Source organism: Rissa tridactyla, chromosome 1 (assembly GCF_028500815.1).
Source record: "Rissa tridactyla isolate bRisTri1 chromosome 1, bRisTri1.patW.cur.20221130, whole genome shotgun sequence".
NCBI classification, from domain to species: Eukaryota; Metazoa; Chordata; class Aves; order Charadriiformes; family Laridae; genus Rissa; species Rissa tridactyla.
The window spans coordinates 20,125,769-20,146,315 of NC_071466.1; the positions used below are offsets into that span (position 1 = coordinate 20,125,769).

The following is a 20,547-nucleotide window of genomic DNA, read 5'->3' on the forward strand; positions in this document are numbered from 1 at the left end:
TACGTATCACTAGTTCACACTGGCAGTTTATTAGCATAATGCTACTAAAGTTAAAACTGTCAGAATAAAACCAAACCCAATTGTTTTTACGGTATTACAAAAATAAAATAAAAAATCTAAATTCATTACTATTTACTACATTACATTAGAAAAGTAAAACCAGTAACACACTAAAATGTAAAGCACTGTACACACTATCTCCTCCTATTTTCATATCCAACTTCCTACACTTGCACTTGCAAACAGTGTACTGAGATTTTATACTTGAAGCAAACAGGACTCCATTGAACAGTGGTTTTTTTGCTCTTTACATGAACTTGTCATGGGAATAACAGACTTTGGATCAAAGGTATCAGCCAGGACAGCGCTGTATCCTGGAACTCACTGATGTGATCTGAGGGGTTTTGATGACTCCCGTGGGAAATGTGGGACATTTGTGCCTTAGGTTACTTTCCAAACTGAAAACCATAGTTCACCTCTGATATCAGCCCCTGGAAAATAAATCTCATCATACTGCATATTCCTTCACTCAACAAGAGAGACTCTCTGAGAAAAGAAGAAAAAAAAAAAAAAAAAAAAAAAATCACAGTGCTACCTGACTTACACCCAAATGCTGGGAGGATGTTTTATACAATGTGGCGAGAAAGCAGCACCCAGATTTCTAATGCAGTCTCTGTACTGTTTTGCCGGAGTGCCCCTCAACGTGAAGGCATCCGTCTACAGATTCACAAGTTTGAGCCTTCCTTCAGAGGCACGTGCAACTCCCGTGTTGTTGGGAGTTTCCATGGTTGAACATCCATGGAGAAAGCCAGTAGTAATTCACGCTTAAAATCAAAGTCAAGTATTTCCAATTTTAGACGCATCATTCTACCATACACCACTGACGACAGGGAACCTATGAATTTTTCCACTCTATCCTAGAACAAGGATTTCTTTCATTTTCTTTCTGCTGAAAAACTATAAATCCCTTAGTTGCTAATGGGTGAATTCAGTATTATAAAATTCACAAGCACTCACATAACAGCACCTTTTAAATTGATTAAACACTCAGGTATATTAAAAAGGCAAACTTTGCCACGGTTTTTCCCAACAGAAAATACTAAGAATAAGCCTTAATTTTATGAACAATGTGTACTCACAGAGACTAAAATGGTGCGGGTTTTAAAAAACGTCATTTGAAGAATTTCAAAGTTTCTTACTTACCGAAGAACTATCAAGTAAGTCATCCTTCTTTTCAGATTTTTCTTTCCTATTTTTCTTCTTTTCTTTCTTAGCTTTTTTTGAATGTTTATCCTTTTTCTTTTTTTTATGCACAGAATGTTCCTACAAGTAAATGTTTGTAAATGAGATCCAGCAAAAAAAATCACCCACATACAAGAAAAACAATCACAACCTACTTACCAAACCACACTGAAAAACATAAAATACACACAGTACATTTTACTTCTACTACCCTCTCTCTCTTCTATTGGGGTGAGGTGGGGAGGGCATGCCTGACATCGACTTTTCTTCCCCCTCTTAATATATTTCTTCACTGGAACTAAGGCACTATAACTATACCTAGAATATCTTCTACACTACCTTTATTTTGGTCAAATATACTTCCTTGGGGATCACTACATCACCAATACATATCTGTCCTTTGTTGAAATATGTGCACAAATTTCAACACTAATACTAGAGGATGCGATATTCAGAGATCCCATTAAGGATTCTCCTGTAAATGACCACAAGCGGGACGGCTACGAAGCCTTGGATTCTTCTAGGTTTCTTCCCATGAGACTATTCTTGCCTGGCAGCACTTGCTCTTTTGCATTTGGTAGAAATTAAAGCTGTAATTGAATGACAGCTGTTTTTCCTCTTTGTGAGTAAAAGATTATTTCCACTAAATAAAGCTAATATTGAAGCATAAACAATTCAGAAACTGAGAGGTTTTTAAAGATCATCTTAAAGCCCTCAAAGCCTTCTGTTCATAGGAACACGCTGCAAAGATAACAACACAAGTCAACGATTTACAGTTCCGTCACCTTTTCCAGTTGCTCCACACGTTCGTTCACATCAGCAAGCATCCACGTATCTTCACCTCGTAGATGCTTTAGCAGCTTGTGCCTCTGCTCCTTTTCATAATTAATTTTGGCCTAAGACAAACAGAGAAGAAAAATAAAAATAACCAGATGGAGTTCAGTAGCATTTACTTACAGACATACCTTTGTAAGCCACACTGACACAACCACACACAATGTTGAGAACTGTGTTTGAGAACTTTGCCTTTTAGAGGACTGCAATAAAAATAATTTTGGATTACATGTTAAAGGGGAAATTCAGCTAAAACATATTAGATACCCTCCTTCCTCAAGCGACAGCTTTGCAGCTCCTCTAGCACTGATTTCATCCTATCATCCTAAATAAGAGTGACACAAAGATATTCAACCTCTGTTCTTCATTCTAAGAATTCTCCTGTTCTTACAACTTTCATGAACTGCATATGATATGATATTAGCAGACTTCTGATTTTCTATTTCAAAGCACTCTCTGGGCAATTACTCCACTGCAAAGTGCAGCTCACTATCTATTAATCTGAGAAATTAGCAAATTTATCTCTGTGCACATTCAGCTTTGGAAATATCTCAGCCAGGTGCAAAACCTGGAACTGCAGACGTCCACACTCTCAAGGAGTATACAAGCACATAAGGGTTAGCATTTTGGACTGCAGAATGTTCTTCTCTTTCTGGTTATGGAGATAAAAGTAGAAATTATTTTACTACTACTTCTGAAAAAGCAGTAATCACTGCAGACAGCTTCAGTTCCTGAAAAGGATTTCTATGAACCACATCAACAAAATAACGACCTTTTCAGCCTCTGAATGTTCCTCTATTACTTTCAGCAGAAACATGACTTTCACAAACAAGTTTACTTAAAAATAACTTGCCATTAGAAAATTCTTTATCCCAAAGTACGATATATCACCACACCTGATTAAAAAGGAGAAAAGTTACTTTATGTTATTACAACCCTAATTTTGTGTGAAATAAGTCTTGCAAATTTGAGCTTCCTTCTGGTTTTTTGTTTGTTTGTGGGATTTTTATTTCAAATAACTAAAGGTGGAGCAAAAACTAAACGTAGAGTTTGGTTTTCATCCTCAAACACCGAAGTTTTTTTAGAAAGTGTTTTCAAACATAAGCCAAGAGATCACATACAAGGTTAAAAAAGACCAATATTTGAAATAATCTCAGGAGAGTAGACAACCAGTTGCAGTCTCTCCTCTGGTCAGCCATTAGTTCTCTGTAACAAACTCTAGATACAAGCCTGTGCACTGCACAGGACAGTAGGCTCCCTACCATGGGCCAGTTTCTCTTTCTTGATACAGTGAAGAAAGAAATCCGCAGCTTCTGTACCGATTGAAAATAAGGCGTGCAGGAGGATAACCAGTATGACCAGTACACCATAAAGGTTCAATAAACAGAAACACAGGCTAAAAAAATAAGATTTAAAGCTTTAAAAAAAGTTAACTCATAAGGTAGGAGTACTGTTGTATTTTTGAACACTGTTAGCAATATTGAAAGTGGAAAAAAGAACAAAACAAACAAAAAACAACAACAAAACCCCCTACACATCTGTGCCCAAACAAAGTACCCTTTTAAAGCTCCATTGTCTTCTTTCTTGGAATCTCCAGGTGATAAACTTTCTAATGAGCTTGAATGCAAGCGAAGCAAGGCAGTCACACAGACTTCTTAATTTTAAAAGAAGGGACTTTGCAAAACCAAAAAAATCTCTCCATGATCCAGAGAGCTCTTAGGCTGCCCACTCTACAACATTTATCCATCTGGCACAACACTCTTGAAAGTTCATCACTGACTGATATTTTCTGGTTTAGTCCATACAATGGCCCTTCTATCTTAAAAATATATTAAACTCAGTAAAATAAAGTAACTAAGCATGCCACATTTATGGGCAAGCAAAAGGTAATAACCTCAGCTATGCAACTCACAAAGTGTCTACAAGCCACATACACACAAAACTTAAGCTTAAAACTGGACAGAGATGAAACAGTGGAGATAAAGGGAACTTGAATATAGTTCTACATGGGAAAAACACAACAAAAACAGACTCCAAACTTGTTTGCTCCACAAGTAAACATGAAACCTGTTGACAAGATTTAGACTGGGAAAAGGACAGGCTTTATGCATACTCCATTTCACTTTTGCTTTAGAAAGACCTGCAGCTGGAGTCAACAGTTCCCTTCCACCCTTCTAGAAGCTCTTGTGCATATAAATTTATAAACACCTCAAATAAAGGCCAATCAAGATCAGCTTGTCAAAATGTCTTTATTTATTATGCTCTTTGCCTGTCTAGGAAGATTTAGCTTCTTACCCTTCTCTATATAACTGGTATATTTTAAATAAAATTACTATTTCCTCCATGTTACCAAAGTTAAAAATACACATTGCATAAAATGAAGTTAACATTATAAATAAGGTACAAAAGGAACTTTTATACTTTTTATTAGATCTAAGAATAAACAGGAAAAAAATACATGCAAGTACTTAGGTAATTGAGGTACATGATCCTAATAAAAGAGGTGGATCATAATTTTGGCTGAAGTATACAAATACATATGCAGAACACAGAATGACTAGGAATCATCAAACTGCAGACTGTTGTCTCCTGAATACTAAATGAAACAGGATAGGCAAGATGAATCTGTAGTGGCAATGCCACCAGACTGTTAAAAAGAGAAAGACAGACACAAAAGCATCAGGTGAAAGCCTGCTTCTTCTTAGACAAAGATATGAAATATAGAAGATTCATAACAACATCCATATGTAAAATAAAAAAAAAAAAAGAGAAAGCTGCCTAGAGGTTTTAAAAGATGAAAGCAGTTGTATTTTCAGCTAAATTATCTTTTTAACACAAGACTAGGTTAGCAGCAATACACTCTGATCCTTTCTAGCTCTAAAAACTATCTAGCTCCCTCTACCATCAAGTTACAATATTCATTTTTATTGTTGCTGAATGGTTTCCCCACACACACACCCCCACTTATTTCAAGTGGGGGGAGCAGGAAAATCTGTCTACACTACTTTATTAGCTTCGAAACTTACCCTTCTATTCTACTTGTCTTTTATAATAATTCAGGACTTGTTAGCATCTGACTAGCTTTTCTTCCTTTTCTACATTTTATAATTAAGTCCCCTGTCAGACTTACCATTCTATGCAACGAAGGCCGACTCTAATAGTTTCACATCTGCCAACTCACAGGAGTTCAAGTACTTAACTCATTAACGTTTGTTAATACTTTATGATACCACAAAAATATCCAACAATTTATCCTTTCCCCTTTACACAGGAGTACTTAACATGATGTTATTATCTTAGGTCACTACTGCAATATTTTTACATCTTTTTTCTCCAAAAATATAGGATGCTACATTTCTGAAATACCTCTATTTCAAAGTAATGTATTAATTATGCGAGTGACTGAGCATGCTACACAGGAACACAGAGGACCGTCACAAGCAACAACCTGTCACGAAGGGCACGCATCGTGTCACATTACGTACTTCTGCGACACCCTGACAAAGTTGTTTATAGTCTCCTTTGCAGCATGCAGGAGGTGAAGTATAATGCTGGCAAAGCACTCTGAAAGGTCTGTTGGTAAGGTGCTATAAAAACAATAATTACTCTACAGCACTATGTTAGCAATATTTCCCAAGGTGAACAGAGCCAAACTTTGTCGTCTTTATCACAAGCAGGCCAAAGGGCCTTGGATTTCACAGCCCCATCTGAATGAGGAAGGAAATCAAGTTCAGAGAAAGTGCTTTCTGGTTTTCATTAGGCAGGTCATTAAGGCCAGCCCACATAGTTGCTGACAACAGTATCTGCTAAACGAAGAACAAATTTGCTCCAAACAGCCTGTAATACACTGCAGACACAAACACCAAAAGCTGTAAGAATTACACGGTGCCACCCCAGGAAGAAGCAGAAAAGACCAAAGACACTGCCAATGGCCAAGGTCTAGGTCACACAATAAATGGAGGTTGTTACATGACAGTCCCCCAAAGATGTCCAGAAAGGATGGAGGGATATCACCTGGGGAGGGAGGCTAAAACACTCCCTCCCCAGTCCACAGAAACTCTGACCAACACGCTTTCCTGACTCCTACTCTATTTACCATTTCAGCTCTCACCAAGGCCAGAGAAAAATTTCCACACCTCTACAGAGACCATGCAATTTCCCATCTTTAACTGTGGTCAACCTCTAGTTCTTCAGATGATAATCACCACTATTTAATAGCCAACTTCTCCATCCAAAAGAAGAAAAATTCTCTTTTTCTCCAACAAGCAATTAGAAGAAATTCTAAAACACAACACTAGATCAATACAGCGTGACAAAAACATCCAACACAGAGAGCAACAGCTAAGCTGCTTTAGTGGCTATGCCACTGAAGGGCAGGACCCCATTCCCATACCTCTCCTCTCCACACTCCTACTCGCGTGTTCCCACCACGTTCCCTGCACAGGCCTGTCTCTGCACTCTGGCCTCAGGGGAAGCCACTTCAAGGACCACCCTGAACAAGGAGAAAAATGTGTACTTTGGGGAGGAAGGCCATACAAGGAAGAAGTGTGGAAAAAACTCCTTTCAGCAACAGCTTTCTGTTACAGTAGTTCTAAAGATCTAACACCTACACAGTCCTTCAGACAGCAACATAAGGCACTCACAGTCTAAACAATGAGCTTTTATTTCTAATTTCAGGCCCCCCTCCCATCCTATCATACAATCCATTCCACTCATTTATCAGTTCCAACACTCAGCTATCAGAAAGGCTGCTGTGGCCTGTGTTATGCTCCCAGCTTCCAACACCCCAAAGCTCAGGGCCGGAGAGTCCTGGTTACACGAGTGCCTACCTTCAGGGAGCCTGAACATACCTTTCCTTGCAGTTCTGATGCTCTTACACCAATTCTCTATCTGAATAACACACTTATTTTCATGAGTGCTCAGACTATTTTTCTACCCTCAATATTCTGATTTCTGTTACATCCACAAAGCTTTCCTAAAGAAGGACAGCAGTGGAAGCACAGGAAAAGGCTTAGCTTCCACCCCCAACTTGCCAAATCACAACTGAGTCAAGAGTGCTGCCTGTGCCTCCACATCCTCCAGACACGGCCGTGCCAGCTGGAAATGTCACTGCTGTCTTTCATTTTCACCTACTAAAAGACACAGGAGACAGGTCACTGAAACAACCATCACTTCAATCATCTAAGCTTCTTGTGATCAATAATCATTACAGAACAGTCAGACATGTGATTTAAGGAGCACACTGTAGAAGTCAACCTTCTCTCAGGAACATCTGGGAGGCAGTGACTGTTTCTGCTGGTCCAGCTGCAGACACAACAACAAACAGATGCACAACAGTAGCAACTGCTGCTAGGAAACTCCAGGCAGATACTTCATGTTAATGTAGGACCTCTCCACTCCTGTGACAGACCGAGCTCTAGAGCAAGGACTTGCAGAATATAACAATGAAGACATCTGTCTTCATCCCTCACCTTCTAGAATGACCTGTTAAAATCAAGGATGTTGCTTGCAAAAATGCACGCAGAGGGGCTTTGTCAAAAGTCTGAAAACCTTTTGTGAAAAGGCAGTATTAATTTCTCAGTACTGTTACTCTCCTAATATCAATCAAAGATTTGAGTGAGTATAAAAATACTGACATGCTTATTTCCTCCAGCAGAGAGAGTGAAGGATGTTACACTTGATAACGGATTTAAAAGGGAAAGAACAAAAAGGAGGTGCTTTGTGTTACAGCACAGAAGCAACTTCCAACAAATAACAGCTCTATAACCCCTAGCAGTGATATATTTTGCTATTAATTTCTGTCTAAGGAGAAATTTCTGTAATTTTCCACTGAAAACTGAAGTGTAAAAAATACTGCCAAAGCATTCCATCACCTCAGCAAATACTAATAACTGCAACAACCCAACAGTTAGGTTTTTATGAGGAAATATCTGATCATACTTCACTGGAAAAACCTGCTGATTTCACAGCTTGTTTAGAGCTGAAATACAGTGAACTCAGTGATATTGTTACACATGGGGGGGGTTAAATTTTAGGTTCTCTTTTCAATGAAAATAGAACAGAAAATGTAAAACAAAAATAAAGTTAGAGAGCTAAGTCAAAAGCCTCAAACAAGATGTTTCCAAAAATAACGGCTTGTGCATCTCAAATTTTTTTTTTTTTCAGAAACCTAAATAAGTAAAAATAAATACATAAATTTTTGTTTGTGCACTGAACCTGTTTCAAGGTATCATTTTATTTACATTGTTTCAAGAAAATATCTTATTTGTTTGGAACACTGATGAATGAGGTCTACTTACCTGCCATCAACTTTTATTTTAAATCAATACGTATTGCTATCAAGAGAAACTTGCAATCTATCAGTAATCCTTAGCAATTAAAAGACAGGATTTCTACATAAGCAATGGTCAAATCACATCAACCTCAGAGACCAAAGAGTGAAAGACTCTGAAAATCCATTATAAACCCAAGCAACAGAAGAGCAACCCTGAGGTACAGAAATACCATGTCATAGCATAGATGCAGGAATAATTCAAGATTGAATTATTGCTGATTTTTACCCCAAAAAATGTGTTTATATCTAGGAAAAGTACACATCTCTGCAGATGTGTACTCATCAGATTATTTTCTCTTTCTCAACTTGCAAAGTGAAACAGTAGTGTCATGAACTATCGCAGTCATCAAAACAAGATGCTATTTCTGGAGCTTAATAACAATTTGCATGTCAACACTTAATTATTTGATTACTGATCATTACCATAAACATTACCAGCTGCTGGGTTTTACCAAGGCAGTTGAGAGGACAGACTACACAAATAAAAGAACAACAAATTTTTCCCAAATTTAGAAGAGAGATCTCAATGAGTTGGGTTGTATTTTGGTTCTTCAAAAGAAAAAGAAGTTCATAACCAGCAAAAAACACGAAACAGTAAACAAATTGTAAAAAATCAACAAGAAGCAACTTCTTCCGTTCAGCTTGCTTTAAAAGTAAAAGGTACTAATGATATCCATTCTACTTCTACAGCTGCTTCAAAATCTACTGTATATTTAACCTCCTGATTTTTGTGGATATGAAACATACAAGAGTGAGCTAATCCCTGATTCTTCTAGTAAGCTCAGTGATCAGGGGGAGAATTATTTCTGAAGAGACAGTGAAGTATCTCAAACTCCTCCCTGTCCTAAATATCAAGAAAAAGATGGTATCTGTGATCAGAGTTAAAGATCTCCCTCTCATCGTAGTCCTAACTACAAATTCTATAGAACAGAAGACAGACTAATAATTTGCAATATTTCATAACTAAAAGCTCCTTAAAGGCAAGTTAGTTGAACATCTCCTCTCACCTTTCCAGAAACAGAACTGCCAAAGTACAGTCATTTCTGTAAACTTCTCAGATTATCAGAAGCAAAGACCTACCCAGCTTCCCAAGTGTCCTTCCCACAGCAAAATGCGGGAGCTTCCAAGATTGCAACCACCAAATAATTGTCTTGACTACACTAGCCACATGTGAAAAGACCCTGTGCATCTCTTTTTTGCCTTCCCAAGCAAGAAGGTCCAAATGCACTGAGATAAAGCCTTGCTGAAGTCTCCCCTCAATCCTGTTCCCCCACTATAGCAGCAGACAGCCTGACCATAACCAAAGGAATCTAAGTAAAGCAGAGAAAGTCAATACACTAAATACATTAACCTATTCTCACCGATATTATCAATACATACATATTTTAATGAACAGATTAACATCTTTAGGAGTTCATAAACTTCACAAATACTTCGTGTTCTTCAAATGAGGACCAGTTTTCCTTCCCCAGTAAGAAGCAGGGAAGCAAAAGAATCCTACCAACTAATTTGCCATTTGTAACTTTTTTCCTGCATAAAGCTTCAGGCACAGTACCCTCAAGGGGGTGTTAGGTTTTTTCATTTGTCTGTTTTCTGCTTTGTTCTTTTTCTAAGCAGACAAATGAAAAGAAAGATTTCCAACCCTGCTCATGACAAAACCTGCTTTTAACTTCATTCAAAAGAGAGTTTATTAAGAAAAGCTAAAACCATAAAAATCAAAAATAGAGTTCTAACTTAGCTAAGTGCTGACTATTGCTAGATGTGTGATACTTAAAGGGGACAACATCAATTACTTAAGCTAAATATAAAATATTTAACCACTTTATCAAATGCTACGTCAGTAAGTGTCTGAAGTACTAGTACATATTACATATATATCTATATCCTGTATATCTATATTCATCTCCTGGCTTTGCAAGTTACAGTGTCTCTCAACTTCAAGGAAGACAGAAATGTTATTCTGTCAGCAAAAAGGTGGCAGCAAGTCAGTTCCATTTCTGAAAAACTGACAGCAAAGTACTTACATGGCAACTACGACATCCTCATGCTTCCATGTTACAAAAGGCTAAATTGACTTCTCACAGAAATAACAGTAGCTACATGAGAAGTCTTGAAAATTTTGCCATTTTACATAGCTTAATGTTAGGTTATTCAGTCCATAAATGGGAAGAGGAAACATTCAATAAGGTTTTTTTTAAAAAAGCTTCATTCCTAAATTTCTCTATCAGCCAAAATAGGGAAAAAGGAAACTCTACAGCATCCTTTGTCCCACATCGACTTGAATAAGATAAAATGCTTATTATACACTTTTGCTAACATACTCTAAAACTCTGGAACAGAAAGGGCAGTGGGGGAGAAACTACCAGCCTTCAACATGTCCTCTCCTTACCTCAACTTTTAGTTCTTACTGCAAGGAAAAGAAATAGTTCAAGGACATATATACGATGATGAACACAGCAATTCCAGAGGCAACCGCAACGAAAACCATGTGATCATTACTGTACATTACAATACCTCATCACAGTATTCCAATGCTTAAAGGGCACCTACAGAGAGGACAGAGTCTGTCTCTTCACAACGAGGGAGCCACATGGAGAGGACAATGGGTGGAATCCCCATCATTGGAGATTTTCAGGACATGACTGAACAGAGCACTAGATAATCTCATCTAGGCTCCCCTTCTCACAAAGGTTGGACCAGGTAGTCTTTCAAGGTCCTATCAAACAGGGCTGTTCTATGATTCCAAGAGAGAGGTACAGCCCCACAGAGTTTGCTGTACAAGTGGCACCAACCGAGAAGAAACAGTAAAGTAGGATAATGGTGTCCTACATAAGCTTCACTTCCAGTTAAGAGCATTTTCTGAACATCCAAGAGGTTGAACTGAGCAAAAAGGCACTCAATAGTATCATACGCAGTTCAAATAGAGCAAAAGACATCTTAACAACAACAAACTTTCGCAGGATAGCATGATTCAGTATTACTAAGTTAAAGAAATTTCCCTCCAACTGCTTGTCAAAAAGGGGGAAGCACATGTGCAGCAGGGTCACCCCACACTTGTCAAGTCACTGAAGGGAACTTCTATTGCCTAGAAATGGTTCCACGACTGTGCAAGGGACACACACTCACAATATATTACCTGAAATCCTCTGTCTTCCTACTTTGCCTTGAGAAAAGACATCACTACCATGTCATTCTCAAGCTCTTCAGGCCATTTTCCCATTACTTTTTTTCTGAAAATATCTTTGCCCAGTAAGATTTGGTTGCTGCTTATGCTGGCCTTTCTTCTCTTAAAGGCCCATCATCACAACCTCATACTTTTTCCATACCTTGTCCTCCTCTTACTTTTATTTTCCTACAGTTATCTGCCACTCCTTAAACTTCAAGTCATATCATCTAAAGTGTATCTAATGTGATGTGCATTTACTATTTTATCATTCACTTTACCTACAAGTTACAAGAATCAGCACCTTACTGCGCAAGTACCAAACATGGCATATTGGCAGATTTTTAATAAAATGCATCAGGATTAGCACAGGTCTCCAAGCCACAGCAACTCTACCAAAGCTTTTGTGTGTGGGAGCCTCCTAATTCTTGGCTAACACTACAGTAAGATGTAACCAAGTAAGTAACATCCTGGCACCACAAAAACAGGCTGTCCCACTTCTGTTCAAGTTATTACCTACTCCATGACTGGAGTGTTACAATGGAGAGATGTTGACTCTCAAGAAAAGAGAGGCCAGGAAGACAGGAAGGAGCAGTTGTCTTTTATGTCTCATTTAAGGAAATGCTGAGAGCTGGGATAGTTTAGCCTAGAGAAAAAAAGGCTGGGGGTGGTGTCACCTTTTCAGTGTATACAAATATCTGAAAAGAGGGTGTAAAGAAGACCAAGCCAGGCTCTTTCCAATGGTGCAAGAGCAAAATCACATAATAAATGAAACACTAAGCAGATCAATACCACTACAAGCGGCAAAACGCATGAACTCAGGTGACTATCACTCAAAACTCGGATCCTGGTCGCTTTCTGCCACTCCCGGTACCGCAGCCCTGCTCCCCCCGGGGCAGAGGGTGCTCTCCCCAGGACGACCCCCTTCCAGCTGCCGTGGCGGGCCTGCGGGCGGGAGGCCGCGGCCAGGGGCGCCCTCAGGAGCGCACCGGCACCGCGCAAGACGAGGCCTCCCCAGCACCCGGCCTGGGGGAGGAAGCGGGGTTAAGCGGCCCCCAGGGAAAGGCCGGGCCGGGCCAGGGACCCCAGGACCCCACCTGCGCCAGCAGCGCTTCCCGCTGCCGCTGCCGGTCCTCCTTGCGCGCCGCCAGGCTCCGCTCGCTCTCAAACCCGGACGCCATCGCCAGGCCCCACCGGAAGCCGACGGCCGCACAGCAGCCGTACAGCAGCCCCGCCGTATGGCGAGGTCGGCGGACTGTCGTAAACGGCGTCCCTAGCAACGGCGGGCAGAACGGGGACGGCTCCTCCCGCCGGTGCCGTGGGGCCCCCAGCCCCCACCCCGCCGGGTTCCCCAGCGCCCTCCTCCTCGGGCCGGGCCGGGCCGGGCCGGGCCCCCCAGCGCCCTCCCCGCCAGGCAGGGGCTCGCCGGGGCCCCCAGCGCCCTCGTACGGTGTGAGGCGGCGGGTCCCTGGTGCCCGCGGCCGCCAGCTCTCAGCCCCTCTGGTGCCCCTCGCCAGTGCCCGGCCGTAACAGTCTGTCTCTCGACGGAGTTTCCCCAACTTCTCTCATGGCATCGGAATTAAAGTCAACCTCTGGAAGGCCTTCCACGGCCTCGCAGATGAAGGTCACAGCAAGCGGCGTGTCGTGACACAAGCCTGTACTGCTTGACTGACAGGACCACAAAGCACCGGGATGGGGACCCCAACCTCCAGGCTCGCCCTCCTGCTGGGCCAAAATTACCTTGTGGGAGCCCCGGCCTACTCGGCTGGACCCACATTAACGAGCAGTGAAGAAGGGACATGTGGGCTTACCCGCACTCGCATGTCCGGTGCCACGCAGCACCTCACACTCCGCATTGCCACGACCCACCTGCAGAATGGTCTCCCAGCTGCTTTCTGCCCTGTTTGCAGCTGGTTCGGTGCATCCATGCTGGTCAGTGGCTTCTGTAATGGCAGGGTGCTGGCTGCTTGGGATGTGCCTGGATGGGAGGGGGGAAATTAAGAAATATGCACGTTCAAGCACTTGGGAGTTGCAGTCGGCCAACAGTGTTTGACAGGGCTGCTATATCTCAGGTGAAGCAAATGTTTATCTGAGACATAATTTCTTTGGGATGAGATCAGAGCATTACTAATGTGTCTGACACCAAATGTGTTCACAGTTGCCAAGTAATAACATTATTTAGGTAAAGGTCTGAGAAAAGTGCTTGGGTAATTTGTTAGCTATTTGCATGCGACAGTATGTTTTCAAAGTGATAATGGTAATTTAATTATCATCTCCATGGTGGTATTAAAAGTGTAAATTGCATTTGCATCTTTGTTCAATTTATGCTATGACAGTTAACAAGATCTCAAGAAAAACCTGTTGCAGATTACCACTAGGTAAAGAATGATAACTGATAGAGCTTCCAAGGCACGATTTAGAAAAGCAGCACGTGAACCCCCGCTGGGGAGCTATTTACAAAGCAAACAGATAGATACAAAAAACATTCCCGCAGGATTGACTAATGCTATGATCAGTCCTTAGCTATATGCAGCAAAGTACACTGGTTGAGAGAGGAAAAGCAAGAAAAACACACGTTTGGCCTGGTAAGAAAAGCCTCTTCTCTGATCATGATGTGCTCTTCTTACCGACAAACTGGTTTCTTTCCATCCCGGTGTTACCACTTTCTCCAGGCAGCCAGCAGAGCATCTCAGGTGGGTGCTCCCTAATCTGCTCAGCACACAGCCAGGCGTATTGGCTTAACAGATTTGTATTAAATCTAAACAGCAAATTGATAGTCCATGAGCTGACCTGACTAGTTGTGACTGCATCAGTTTAGGATGTACTTAGAAGAGGCAGCATGAGAACAGAAAGCCTGGCAACTGTGTCAGAGGTTAGAGACAGCTGTGGATAATTTCTTCCCCCAGTACAGGAGTCAGAAAAGGGAACATGTTTTCTACAGCAAGAAATTACAAAGAAGAGAACTCAAAACATATTTGATGTTATTCTTGATATCCATGACCCTCCACATCATTAATAAGGTGGTACTGTAAATTTTCATTTAAAAACACATTTCTAGTACTCCTCTCTTCAGGAGAGAAACCATGATGCAAATACACTCTAGAATCTCAAAAACAGAAGAACAATAAAAACTAGAAGGCCATTTTATAAATATGATCATCATGCCTTTGGGGTTTTTGAGAGCTGATTTGAATCTTGAAGTCAGCAGTTAGGGAATGGATGACATAATTGAATCTTATTTCCTCTCCCCATCCAAGAAAATGATTTTCTCAAGGAAGCAGGCAAAAACAAAAGTTTAGACTTATTTCCTTCAAGATGTTAGTACGTCTGAGAGCTCCTCACATGTTCAGAAATCTCCAAGGAGCCTAGAGAACAAGTCCTTGGTATACCACTTTTAATGGTCAGCTGGGCACCTCTGTTCAGTTGTCTCATTCTCAGTGCCAAAATTAAACTCGCTAATAAAACAATAATGCTTCAGAGATACTGATCTTTGCTGAACTCATACAGGGAGGCACTGACCTTGCAGAGTGTAATATTATTTCCCCTTTAATGGCATATTTTATACTTTTTGTGAAAGAAGCTGGTGTCTCTCCAACTGACCTGTGTTATAAACCTCCATGCTGCTAACATTCACTGCTTGCCTTCAGCACTCTGTTTGATATTTTATTTTCATACAAAAAAGATTGGGAAAAAAACCCTCTCCACTCAGTGTAATCTTGTGCAGTTTTCTGTAAGCAAAAGGCAATGTTTCACTCGGGAAAGGAGTTTTTTACTTTGAGAATGTGAAACTTTTTTTCTGCAGTGCCATTGGAGAGCGTTTCTTACCTCAATTTTAACAACACATTCTGAAGTCTTCATACTAAAGAAGCACGATATCCAGTAGGATGCTGGGGAAAGGACAGAGAGGTGGTACATCTAAGTCAAAATGTGCTTAGTTTCAGTTAATTCTCATTCTGTTCATTTTTAAAACCACCTGGTTTTCAGTTGCTGTTGGTACCGCTGAGCAGTCATTTACATTTGATTCTGAGGGATTACTTGCACTGGGATGGGAATTTCCAATAACTTGTCTAAGAAATAAAAATATCGGTCCCTGGAGAAATTGCAGGGGGAAAAAAACCCCAATGAATGACGCAAATATGGGGAAAAGCTTATTTCTTTCATAGAAATTTCATTATGTTTCCTCAGGAGAAAATTAAAGCAACTGTGCCTAAACTCAGTGCCATAAAATGACAGAACACTTTGCCCAAAAATCAATGCAGTAGCAATGCCTGGTTTATTAGTTGCTTGTACCTGAATTGTGCAGTGAGGGCCTGATTGAAGAACCAGACAACTTTCTACTGTCCATCAAAAAGAGTGCTCCTGGCAGCAACAAAAGAGCCCCTGTGACACTGAGGATCCTGACAGCCTGCCTTGGAAATGAGAGCTCAGCTTGCAATGAAAATGAAGGAGGAGACTATGGTGGATTGAGGAATGACTCACCCATTGTTCCGTATTCAATAGCAAATCGTGTGTTGTCTGCCCCTGAGCAATAGTTATTTTGTTAATTTGCTCAGCTACTTTGAAAACAAGCCATCTCTTCAGCTGTAGTTTGCCAGACCGGGGGGGGGGGGTGGAGTGTAGAAACTTCCATTTTCCCTCTCACCACCCCAGCTTCATGACTGTAATAATGAGAATTATTCATCTGGGAAATTCTCCAGTGACAACTACTACTAATAGATGTTTTGTGAGGAAGGTGTTACACATATGAAATGATAACTCGTTCAGTTCGTTTCTTGGGGGGCTTTTACATGCTTTCCTTTTTTTTTTTTAATCAGACGGGAAGCACACAGCAGTGATACCACTCATCCTGTCCTTGCTTTATTGAATCTGGTAACACGCCTTTTTAGAAATTATTTGAGAGAAATGTGTAAGTCCTTTCTGGTGCCTGCTCAACTTGGCGATGTCCAGAGGTTCACATATCACAGGGACCTTCAAAAAAGCTACTTCCGAAGTGAGACATAAATTCTGACTCAGGTCAGGCTGCGGCAGGAATTAAAGCCCTGGGGCTTTAGTTTATCAGTCCTTATGCATCATACCAATGCAGTAATAACTCAAACAATTTTAGGCGGAGCTTCAATGCAGTGCAATGGATCAGTTTTATTTTTAAAGTGAGATTAAAACGTATCTTTGCTTCTTAAAGGTAGGTCAGTTCTGTAAACCAGGTTGCAGCCTAGTCCCGCAGACAGTTATATCAGTTGTAAGAGCAGCAATACCTTAAGCTGATACTGCAGACACTCTGTACAGAGAAACCACAGCCTTTGCCCTTTTCTCCTGCAGTGCTGCTGCTCAGCCCAATGCACACTCACCTGGGCAGCACCCAGCAAACTAAAGGAAGCTGCTGCAACACTCCCAGCTGGACTCCGTGTGCGGAGTATCGTAGGAGTCTCCTTTTGTTGCAATAGAGAATCAAAAAACACACGGGGATGGGGGCGTGTCTTTAATGAAATGGTGAACACTCACGGAAAAAAACTGGTGAGACCTGTGAGATCTTGCTCCGTGGAAAGGGCTCCGAGGCACTACAGCACTGTAATGATAATTGTAAAGAGAATTTGACTGCCACGGAGAGTGTCCATAATTGTCTCTTTTGGCAGCAACTTGAACAATTGACTTCTCTCCAATTTTCACCCCACAATTCCTGAAATTGCTTTTCATTTTTCTTTATTTTATACTACTGTGTTAAGAGGGAAGGGTAATTTCATATCTAATTCTTGTCGCAGCCCTTGACCCAGAAATAGCTGCAAATACTGTCTGAGTAATGTGCCTGACATCCCAAGCCACCGTCTTTGTCACTGTTCTTGACAGCAAACCCTCTGAGGAGTGTAACACTACCAGCTTGTCTTGCCACTCGACTCATTTTCAAGCACAAATGCCCCTCCAGGCCCCTGTTACCGTGAACACACAGGCTACACCAAGCAAGCATACCTTCAGCATATGTCACGGTGTTGGATACCACCGAGTCGGAAAAGAGACCATACAGTGGGAGGACCTTGGATTTCTTTTAGCGTGTGCTTTAGCCTCTTCTGTCCTACAAGTTTCAGAGTGGGAAAGACCAAACATAATATCTTTCATAGTCAAGATCTTGATATTTCTCCGCAATGTGGTTTCAAGCTCTCACCTTGACTGTCACAAGCATCCTAGGGAGCTGTTGACACTGTCAGAGATACACACACCCATGCAGGGCATCCTGCCTGGACGGGGGATTCAGAAAGGAATCCATCACACAGGAATAATGCCTTTTTATAATGCCTTTATGCCTTATAAAGCCAAGCACATGTCAGATAGAGTAGACGGGTAAGAAGTGATATCTGCCCCTCTATTTTCTCCAGCCTGTTCCCCCAGGAGCCTACCTGGCATGCCGGCCTGGCCAAATGATTGACTCAATGGAGAGGATTATTTGGGAAGAGCAGAGCTGAGGCAAGAGTTCTGGCCATCCTAACACCGCTCTTACTAGTGATCCTGGTATGATAAATGTACCTGTGGCCCGCCAGCTGGCTCCATGTCTTTCAGGTTTTGTAACATAAAATGAGAGAGAACAGGAATAGTGCCATAGATTGCCAGACTTTGTGTTTATTTAATCTGTGAGACATCAACAGAAAGAGACAGACTAGTCACAGTAATTCCTCTAACTCAAAGCATACAGATAAGCCAAATCTTCGTGATCAGTATTGCTTTGTTAAAGGGAATTGGTGCCAATGTGTTTCACTGCAGATCACTCTCTCATTTACATCCTTGCCACCTACAGACTGGGATCCAAGAAAAAAGCATGATAAATAGACATGCTTTTTTTACCACCTTCTTAATTGCACTGCCTCAGAAAGAAGGGTTAGAGATCTTTTATAGCAAAAAAAAGCAACAAAACTCAAGTCCATGTTCAGAACTGTGCCTCCTGTACACTGACACAAGAAGCATTCATGTGAGGAAAGGTTCAGCTTTAATGAATGGCGTGGTGAATCACTGCTTGTGCTACATGTTTGCAATGAAGAATAAGGTGATATGGGCTAGAGAGATCTTAGTACGCATTTCAGTCTAATTTTAATTGAATGCAGACAATGATGTGATGCCCTCACTCCCCTAGAAACTTTGTTTCTTTGTCTGAGGCTTAAATTAATCTAGATGAGAAGAACACCATGTTATTTTGTGAGGAAGCAGAAGGGAAAGTACTGTCATGGTTTTCCTCTGGTCTGCATGACTGTGAAACCAAGTCAAGCCCAGGGGCAGGATTCCTGCACCCCTCTCCAATCTTAGCTACCACCAGAAGTGCTGCTGCACGTAGCCAGAAGCAGTAACCATGTGCTTTCTGATAGGAACCAGGCTTCCTCTGGCCTCCACCGTGGAGGCTTGCCATAGGCACTGCCTTTAGGCCCACATGCAGTGTTAAAAGCTGCAGGTGACAGCCCTCTCCTGTCAGTGCCATAGAAGGTCTTAAACCAATCCATCTACCAGATGGATTTTAACGCACCGTTAATGGATTTATGCGTTTTATGGATTTAATTAATGCGTTTAATGGATTTAACGCATAAACCAGATGCCTTTTAACGCACCGTCTGAGGGTCTCTCTGAAAGTTCCAGTTCCCAAAGGCCAGAGTAGAGAGCGCTGATGCTGGAGGAAAGTCTAATTAATTTCTCGTTAATTTAAAAAAGTATTAGACTTGTCGGAGGACTCAAAAATATTTCTATGGTCTGAATATGGATGCTAGTTTCCAGTGTCTTTGAAGTAATTTGACTTCAAGGTAATTTGAGAGGAAGCAATCTGAAGGAAAATGGGGAACCAAACAATTGGTCCAGATGAAATATATCCTCTCGTTCTGGTGGCCTAGTGAGAGGCAGTGATGAACTCTAAATAAAGCATCCTCTGATCCTTCTTCAGAATATGGGAACGCAGAGGGAGGAAAGTGAGATGTGAAGTGAGTACACACTGCAGAAATCATTAGAGTAGCAATAAAAAAAAATGAGATAGGAAGCATTCCTCAAAGAAACCATGCTCTCTTGAAGGGCATAACCAAGAAAAGGGTCATGCTAGAAACTGGTTCTTATGGTAAATTAATAACAGCATCAGGTTAGTTATGAGACAGGCTATTTACTGAAGGGCTTTATGCCAAATTTCCCAGGCTGAGGTGCCTCAAAAGAATCTATTTTTCAGGAACGAAAAATTGCTCTCCAAAAATTAATGTAGACTTAAAGCTTAATCATTAAATTCTAAGAGTAATTCCTTGAAGCTCTGTGGAAGTCACATCTTTGGTCATGCTTGCTCCTCTGTGGATACCTAAGACAGAGAGAGGGTTCAAGGACTCATCCAAAAAGGGAGCAGCATTTGGCCAGTGTTGAGGCTTGTGAGTAATCCAGCCCCCGGAGGAGTGCAGACCTGATGAGGATGAGACAGCCTGCTCTTTGAGGCTCCAGGGTTCACATCTCACATAATTCCTTCACATGGACAATATGGCCAATATCCTTTTAAAAGCCAGTGCTCGATTAAAAAAAGAGCCATAAAACAAGTGGGTTAGAAGTGAAAAAAGGCAGATAGGGAAAAGATTGCATGAAGTCCTGGAGTGAGGAACAAATAGAGAGAATTAGAATGGGAAATATAAAGTATTAGTATTTTCAAGGGACTCGGGTATGGCATTACTGTGAGTCAAGACATTATTTCAGTAGTGGTATATTAGTAAGTCTGATGTGGGTGAGAGTTTAGAGGCCATGAGGCCAGTGAGAGGAAACGTGTACATTAATGAAGGTGAAAAGATGGACAACACACACAAACAAGGCCTCAGAAAGGGATGTTGGGCACAGAAGATTGATTGGGGCCAGGGGTGGGGGTGGGGAAGGAAAAGAAATACAGCAGGTTTGTGTTGCTAGATTTAGGGAAAACAAAAGAATGTATTAAGACTATCACAGAATCACAGAATTGTAGGGTTGGAAGGGACCTCTGGAGATCATCTAG

The 20,547-nt window shown here is 41.2% G+C and overlaps 1 protein-coding gene across 3 annotated transcripts in view; it reads right to left on the reverse strand.

Moving 5' to 3' along the window:
* CWF19L2 (CWF19 like cell cycle control factor 2) overlaps positions 1-12,796 on the reverse strand; it is a 77,024-nt gene extending 64,228 nt beyond the window's left edge. For 2 of the 3 annotated variants that reach the window (XR_008467022.1, XM_054205567.1), the window contains exons 1-3: positions 12,671-12,796; positions 2,028-2,138; positions 1,204-1,323 (exon numbers count right to left, since the gene is read on the reverse strand). Coding sequence is in view for 2 of the 3 variants with exons in the window: in XM_054205567.1 (XP_054061542.1) it covers positions 1,204-1,323; positions 2,028-2,138; positions 12,671-12,754 (315 nt within the window). In the remaining variant the exon portion in view is untranslated. Of the gene's footprint in view, positions 1-264; positions 512-1,203; positions 1,324-2,027; positions 2,139-12,670 lie in introns of those variants that run through there. The other variant, XM_054205575.1, reaches the window with a different exon arrangement.
* Positions 12,797-20,547: the final 7,751 nt, after the last annotated feature.